The sequence below is a fragment of the Cariama cristata genome, unplaced genomic scaffold (genome assembly GCF_000690535.1).
Source record: "Cariama cristata isolate BGI_N322 unplaced genomic scaffold, ASM69053v1 scaffold30110, whole genome shotgun sequence".
NCBI lineage: Eukaryota > Metazoa > Chordata > Aves > Cariamiformes > Cariamidae > Cariama > Cariama cristata.
In genome coordinates this window covers 1-8679 of record NW_009594651.1, presented here as the reverse complement: position 1 = coordinate 8679, position 8679 = coordinate 1, and the positions used below count along the sequence as shown (strand labels likewise).

The window sequence follows — 8679 nt, the reverse complement described above, 5'->3', positions numbered from 1 at the left end:
TGTCTGGTGCAGCGCGAAGCTCTGCGGTAACGGCAGTAGGGCGAGGTGACTGCAGGAGGAGAGGGAAGCCACCTCCGGCAACGGGAGAGGTCCGTGGGGTGGTGTTAGTAATGTGCAGTAGAATCATGGAATCATTATGGTTGGAAGAGACCTCAAAGATCATCAAGTCCAACCGTACACCTGGTGACACCCTGCTCACTAAACCATGTCTTGAAGCGCCACATCTAAACGTTTTTTGAACACCTCCAGGGACGGTGACTCCACCACCTCCCTGGGGAGCCCATTCCAATGCCTAACGACTCTGACAGTGAAGAAGTTCTTTCTAATGTCCAGCCTAATACAGTCAGGTTATCAGGGCACCTCCAGTGTTCTACTTGTTTTATATTACAATTGTCTTTATTGATAACCTGTATTTCGAATACTAATTTCAGTGCACAATGTAGACAAGAGTTACTAGGCATGAGTTTGCTAAACCAGTGTAATTAATTTGTATGCTTAATTCAGAAACATTTTCACTACCATCAAGTGCCCAAGTAGGTGGAATGGATACAGAAACTCGGATACAGACCTGTTGTTGGTAAAGAGCTTCTACGGACGTTTGTGGGCTTTATTATACAGAGGGAACGCAGTAATGGGTTTAAATGAAATGCAGCAGTTCCAAAGTGGGACTTTGCCTGTACCGGTGTGATGCTGGTGTATCTATCACCTGTATCACAAATACAGGGGTGAAATTTAGCACGATCCTCACATATTCCAGTGGAGTACCAGGAAGCATCTCCGTTCATGCCTAGAATAAGCAGCAATAGTGGAACATCTAGGAGAAGAATCACCTTTTACAGCAGATAAACCTGCAGCAATTGTAAATAAAATAACACCACTGACTTTCTAAAATAAAGAAAACAAGTTAATACTATAAAAAGAAAAAAAAGCTGTCCAGAAAGTATTTAAAATACCACCAGATGTCACTGTAATTCAAGAAAATGACAAGTGGTATGAGAATTGGAGTGTTTCCACTGAGGAGTTGATCCCATAGGAATGAGTAGTGCTGAGCATTTTAAAGGAGGCATGTTCAGCTAAAGCGATTAACTGCAGCATTAAGCGCTGTCACATTTGCTGTTGGGATACTTTATTAGAAGGCAGTGGGTGATCTGAAGCAGACCTGTAGAAGTACAGCTTTACTGAGAAACCTGCTAGGTACAAAACTTTGCATGAGCAACAGGGAGCAAGAGAAGTTTTCTATAAAAACTGAATTCTGAATTCTACTTTCATCCTATGAAGCAGAAGTAATAAAAGCCAATTTGCATTTGATGCTTTCCCTTACCAGTCACATTAGCATACAGACAGGCTTAGACTATCCACAGATTTTCAGATCTTGTAAAGAAAACAGCCTTACTCATTCTGTAACAAAAGAAAAGCGAGTCATAAAGTATGGGAGAAGTGGATCATACACTTTGCCTCCTGCACTGGGCACACTGACGTGACTGGGAGACTACTGTATGTACATTTCTCATTCTCTAATGTCTATTTTGTTGGGTTTAGCAGAAGGGAGGTCAACAGAAAGCAGAATTTTCATTAAGTTATGCATTAAACAGACCAGAACAAGCAGTGAAATTATTTGGGCCACAGATACGGCAACTACACTTAAAAATCTCAGAGAAAATGGAAGCAAAACTGTCTTTAGGTAGGGTGGCACTATGTACAGGGACCATTCTTCACTACAGTAGCAGAAACATTTACCTTCATTACAGGTACTGGAAAACACTATACTGGTCAATATAATCACTCTTTGGCACAGCTGCCGTTGTATTTAGAACTGAGAAGGGTCAGAAGCATTGATGCCAACAGTTTTAATATCAAGTGTCAGCTGAAATAGTTGCAGATCTGAGATCATCAGAAGAAAGCCAAATCAGGAAAGAAGTCAGTACTAACATTAGCCTCATGCTGACAAATGACTAATCATTTAGACTTGCCATTCTGTGTCTTTGCCAGGCAATGCTGTAAAGTACCTATAACATTGTATTGAGCACTGATGATACAATAAAGTAAGTACTGTAAGTTACAATTGACTGTTAACATATTACTATTACTACAAGTTGGAATTTGATTTTTTCTTTGTAAGATAAATACAAAGAAACGATGACTTTGAAACTAAATGTAAAAATAACACCTATATTAAAAATAGCACTAACTACCCGTAAGATAAACCTGATGGTTGGATGTTGACAGCTGAAGCCAGTCCTTCTCTCAAATACTCTTACACACATCCCCACGCCCAAAGCTAAAACAAATTCACATTGTTTTCAAGTGATTTGTTAAAATCAAAGACCACTATCTTTATCCTTTGCTGGTCTCCTGGCCAGCCTACACTGTGGTTGCCATATTTATTTCCAGATGGTGCTTAATACTCTATTTTAGTGGGTAAAGTTATGGTAATTGAGGTGGTACTACTAATTCTGCTTCAGATCAGTAGTACAGGAACATGGAAAAACAAGAGTCCTAAAGACAAGATATGATAATACTGTGCTTTCTAAAAGCACCCTCTTTTATGCATTTACATGCATATATTTATAACACACAAGCTGTATCCTTTGTAATAAAAAGTGACATTGATATTCTTAAACTAATTTAGCATAATACAGGCATTCCCATGTATTCAAACTGCGATTTGCAATAATAATCTTTCCCCTAAGCAACTTTGACAATGCAGTATTGAAGTTATTAACACTGATTAAAAAGTAGCTCGTAATGTATATCTTTATTAATTACGTCTTCTAGTTAAATATCTCCATTTTGCTTTAGAAGAAACCTGGCAACAGATTATTCAAATCTTGAACTGTATCAAGTAGATGCTTGACACTGATGGAGACGCATTTCATATAGAGGATAAATCAGTTACTGTAGAGATGGACACTCTCTTAACATCTTACGTAGATATATTTTCAAGAAACCTGTGAGTGAAAAGAACATGGTTTGAGAGGAGAGACTGCAGCAATGGAAACTGAAAGAACGAATGAAAGAATAACACAATTGCGAGGCTCAGAAATTAGTGTGTTAAATAGTCTAGCAAAGCTTTGGAAAGTGCTATTAGAAGAAAAGCCCTTTCTCTTCCACGAAACCGTATTAGAATCAATTGGCAGTGTGCCTTTTTCCAACATTAGATCTTAATCCTGCAGGTGCTGCATGCACACAACTCTGAGGTAAAATGACAGCAAATTCCATGTAAGAAGTGGCAGCCTGATCATTTTTGCAGCTATCTAGAAAAATCACTGTCTTTTTATCAAGTGCTGTTCATTTTTTAGCAACTCGAATCCACCTTACTTTCCTTAGTACCTAGCTCTGTGACAACTCAGCACTAAGTTGCCTCATGAATTTTCTTAACTCTTAACAGGAGTACCATTGACAAAAACAATGTAAAATCGTGAAAAGCTTTTATTACAATCTTTTGTATTACAGTAGCCATAGTTTTATTACATTTTTTAAAATTAAGCACTTTGCAATTGTACAACTCTCCACTAAAACAAAATGACCTTTTGTCTAGCATATGTGCTTTATTGATATACTGTGTAATGTACTTCATTCTGGACAAGGTGTTTAATCAGGAAAGACAACTCCTTTTCATTTACATGGATTCCATATGTTTCTTTAAAAAACATGCTTGAAACTCTGGACTACTAGACATTCATTTATTATATGACTGCAATAAATACAGGTTTTTAAAGTGCATTGTATGGCAATAACCCTTGTGAAGAATTCACTTTTACAAAATTCTGGTTATAAGGGAAGTGCTCAATTTGAACACAGTGCAAGCGGTCCAGTTGTCCTGAGAATTTATAAAGGTGGTCATAAGTTTACCTTCACGACAGGTGCGCATTACCACTACTTAATGGCTTAATCCCTAGATTTTAGTCGGCTAGAATCCTTTTGATGTTCACTACTGAATGTGACAGGAAAACGTAAGTGCAAATTTCATCTTTTGTGTGACAGGTGCCAGTACTCGTGTGAATGTTTTAACAGCTTAACCCAGAGATCACGCTCAGTTCCGTCGGAAGGCAGGCCTGCTCAACTCACAGTCAGCAACGCTCGACAACTGGTTTAGTAACAGCTACTCTCAATTCTTCTCCAGCAGTGCAAGACAAGCAAAGAGAGAAAAGGCAAACTTGGAATAATACTTTAGTATTCAACATTTTGCATATGCAAATAACCTGAGAGGCTGCCGAAGGAAGACAATGCAAGCCAAACTCATGTTGCTGAGACATTAATTTCTCACCTCTCTCTGACACTGTGGTATACATGACATTAACCTTTAAACTGACAGCCTCAGCTTTACATAATCTGTCCCTGCTTGCAATAACACTCAGATTTGACATTTGCTAGCACATGAGTGAGTCTCTCCCATAAAATGGCAACAGCATCTTTCTGCCAGTAAGCCAAGTATTGAAATGGGCTCCAGCAACATCCATTGTAAACTGATGTCAAATACCAGTCTCATAAGAGGGGGATTTTTTTATGGTGTGCTGAGAGGCAATTTATTGGTTCTGCTGATGGAAGAAATACAGTAATTTGGGAGGGGGAAAGAGGCGGGGAGAACAATACTTTAAAATAGTGCCTTTTATTCAGCACAAGTGCTTTTGTGCATGCGTGTTTGTGTTCGTTTTCTTCTCACTTTGCTGACAAGTACATAAAACTTTGCTTCTATGGACTTTTAACAATACTGGATATGGAATTCCTTAAGTGAGCAAGTTTCACCGAAGTAAGGGTATGCAATTTCAATTCATGCCAAGAAAGATTCTTCTGCAGTACCTGACGGTGTGTTTCAGTTCATCTAACTTATATTTAGTCATATGAAACCCACCATAGGAGGCAAAAAACCTTCCAATTAGCTAGCACTCCTCCTTACAGAGCTCTCATTTTTTGTGCCATATGAGGACGACTAGACTTCCAGTTCCCTGCATTGTTTCTTCTAGGAGACAAGAGTTGCTGCGAGATTGGTAGTGGTCAATCCTATCAAAATCACAGGGGGACTGAAAGCAGTTCTTTCCTCTCTGTAGTTGTCAATCACATCTCAGCCTCACCTACTTCAAAACAATTTCAACTTAAACGTTCAACCTCACAGTGCTCCAATACAAAGTTAAAGCAGACAACACAGTCAATTCTCAATGGTTTCAAATAGGATGAGTTTCCTCAGTACTCTGCAAAAGGTGCTCAGCAGCTCAGAGAATCATCATTTATGACTTTGGTTCCTTTGAAAGCCAAAGACTAATGGAACCAGGCAGCTGCTTCACTTGAAATCCTAGCTTTGCTAAATGGGTATCACAACTAAGGAGTAACATTAAGTTGCCAGACACATGAATTTTCTTGGGGTTTCTGCACTTCCAGACTTAGTAGACTTTTGGGACTAATATATACTTTGCCTTGGGTTGCTTACAACAGTGATTTTAAAAACAACTTGTGTTTTTGATGAATAAGTAATCCAAAATAAGATGTCCGAATAAGTGGCCTGATTTTCATAGTATAGTCCTAAAAAAGTAGCTCTTCTGATACACTCAGCCAGCCAGTTTTGAAAATTTATGCTACACATATAAAGCTGAAGTTTCCATGCAGTTATGAATATGTATGAAAAAAACATGGACAATTTTTACTTACTAGATTTAAGCCTGTTGCCAATCTTAAACCACACTAAAACCACAGAATGAGAGTAGCAGAGCAAGAAACATGGGAAGACGGCATCTAACAGTGTTACTGGGCCCTCCCTGCTGCAGAAGGGTTTCTGTATACGGGTCCATGAAAGTATCAGTTTACCACTAAAATCATCATTCTGCTCTGAAATTCCCGCTTTGTGTTACAAAGAATGCAGTCTTGGAGATCAAATGGTTTATAATGAGAAGTAGTTGATTAAAGAATTCAAAGGTAGCACTGCAGTAGTACTGGGACGCTGGGGAACAGGGAGCCAGGATTCAGGGTTCTGGTATGCTATTCCAAGTCTCTGTAACCAGCTCCCTGTACTGTCTATGGTTTGGGGTTTTTTATATATGTCTCATATCCATTTCTTGAATTATAAATTTACCAGTAACAGTGGTAAAGATCATTAGCATTCATATAGTGCTTTGAGATCTTCAACTGCAATTGCAACACAAGGGCAAAATTGCTGTAGTTTCCCTTAGTAAAAACAGGTGCATGAGGAAAGGACAATTCCTGTACCACCACCTAGAGAAAAAGCCTACTTGTGTATCACCTGAAAAAAATGAGAACTTCCTCACGAAGATGTGCCTCACACACTTTGGTAACAATCATTCCCGCTGCCTACTGCAAACACTGGAGATTAAAAAAAAAAAAAAAAAGAGGTGCCTTTTCTTAAGGGAAACAGAGGGGCTGATGGCACATTTTCATGTATGTTCTGCTCGTAATAACATGTAACTTCCAACTCAAATATTAATGGAAATATTTAAAGTGGTTACAGTCTTAATAATATATATAAAAAAATACAAGTGCTCCCTACAGTGTCTGCCATCCAAATTATGCATAAATGGAAGAGTGCCCAGGCTTGGTGAGATGATATAAACAAAATTAGAAACAAAACCTGTAAAGCGACACTGTCCATTTAGAAAACAGACAGTACAAAATGGTAAAATAAATCCATTAGAAATGTTCTATGCAACCTAGAATATTACTAGCAACATGAATTGTCTTGTTTTGCTCTCTGGTAGTCTTGACAGCATTCCCTGGAACCATTTTGTAATGACTCATACACTACAAGAAATCACACAAGCTTTCAACGGATGTAACTCAATACACATTTTGGCCCTTTTTACTTTCTGAGAGGTTTAGAACAGTTTGTACGGGTCATTGGCTACTTCCCTGCCCTGGAACACTTTGCCAGGTTTGAAAAAGGAGACTGTTGCCATAGGAGCAGAGCGCCATGCCAAAGAAAAGAGTGCCACCAAGACTACTGACAAGCTGCTCTGCATCCACTTCCTTTGTTCAGATGAAGTGGATCCAGCTCTCCTCACATTCTCTAGGCATCTTAAGGGGGTGAGTCCGGCAGGTAAGACTGTAGTTTTTGCCTCTGTTGTTATCCCAGTACTCCTGGCCATTGACTTGGTACCTTGCTGCAAACTGGACTACAGAGCACAGCTGAAGGAGGAAAGGAGGCACAGGGAGAAAGAAAGTGAAAACATCAACCTGATCGTGCCCATTTTTCTCAGGGATGCTACTGTGCCAATGAGCACACACTTCATGGAGGCTTTTCCACTGGTTGAAGGTGTATCGCACAGATACCTTCTTCTCAAAAGCAACATTGCGAACCTGGATGGTGCCGCTGAGCCCCAAATCTGAGCTGGTCACTCGTTCAAGACACACCTGCTGCTCCTGAAGTCGGGAGGAGAAATCCATACAGTCTGCAGGCTGCTGGAAGTCAGGGACCAAGCACTGCATAGTAAACTCCAAGTCTGAGCTGCTGTACCAGAGGTCTGAGTTTATGGAGAGCCTGGAAAGGACATGCAAGGGGATCAATGGGTCCTCCCCAGTCTGGAAGACTTTCACTTCTGTGAGCTCCAAGCCCAAAGCATCGGCAAATCTCACTCGGTTCATACGACTCTGGCAGCCAGGAACTTGACACTGCACTGCTGCTCGCTTCCTTCTTTCGGGTGTTGTAGGCAAAGATCTCGCTCGGCGGCGTATGATAGGCCGTAACGCCGGATCGCAGCTGGAAGAAGTGCTGCTCTGAAGCTTGTTTGCCTGAGGGCCCCCCTTGGCTGGGGTACTGCTCCAAAGAGTCACGCTGCTGCTTGTATGGACTGCTGGGGGCTGCTGCTGCCCTCGTCCCAGTGCTTCTTCAGCCTGTAACATGTTCTGATAGAGATCAGAGAGGTAGCTGGGATTCCTCCGAGGACCGTGTACTTCCATTCTTAACCGATGACAAAAAAATCAGTGTTAACACTGGAGGTAATAATGAGGACTGCCTCTGTGAAGCAGGTAACTTGGGAATGGCACCACAGGCAGTAAGTCTTTGAGCTTATTGCACTGGATGCAGCAAGAATCAACTGGAACAATGTAGCCTTCGGAATGAAGGGCAGAAACCTGGAAGCTCTCACCGTAGTTGGAAGTAAACCAGAGGCCAGTGCATTGTATGGGGAGATGAAGGCAGTCTCACTGGCCGGTAAACTCGAGGCCGCTGTGCTGGCTAGTGGACCCGTTGCTCAGGCTGGAAAGAGATTCAAGGCTATCACCGCTGATGCTGGAGGACCTGAAGCTCTCATGCAAGCTGGAGACCGACTGGAGGCTGTCGTGCTGGACATCGAAGGACTCCAGGCTGTCGGAGAGGTCGCTGGATGCCTGGGGGCTTCTGTGGTGCGCCCCGAAGTACCCTCGGCTGTTACGCACGGCGAGAGGGGCCTGCAGGCTGTCCTCGCAGACGCTGGCCGACCCCACGCTCCTGCAGCAGCAGCGGCAGCAGGGACACTCCAGGCTGTCACACTGGAGGCTGGGCGACTCGAGAGGGCTGCCGAGGCCGGGGAAGGCTTGGAGGCTGTCGGGCGGGAGGGAGCCGGAGCCGAGGCCGGGACTGCTGCAGAGGCTGGAGGGAGCGCGAGGGCTGTCGCGGCGGAGGCTGTCGGGCGGGGCTGTGGAGGCAGGCTCGGTACTGTGGCCGGAGGGGGCGGGATTCACGTCTGGGCACTCTAC

At 42.2% G+C, this 8679-nt stretch overlaps 1 protein-coding gene across 1 annotated transcript; it reads right to left on the bottom strand.

The window, feature by feature from the left end:
- Positions 1-6978: 6978 nt before the first annotated feature.
- Positions 6979-7902, bottom strand: LOC104156675 (protein phosphatase 1 regulatory subunit 3D-like). The gene has a single exon (XM_009698792.1). It carries the CDS (start codon positions 7900-7902, stop codon positions 6979-6981), a length of 924 nt encoding a protein of 307 aa, XP_009697094.1.
- Between the last annotated feature and the right edge of the window lie 777 nt (positions 7903-8679).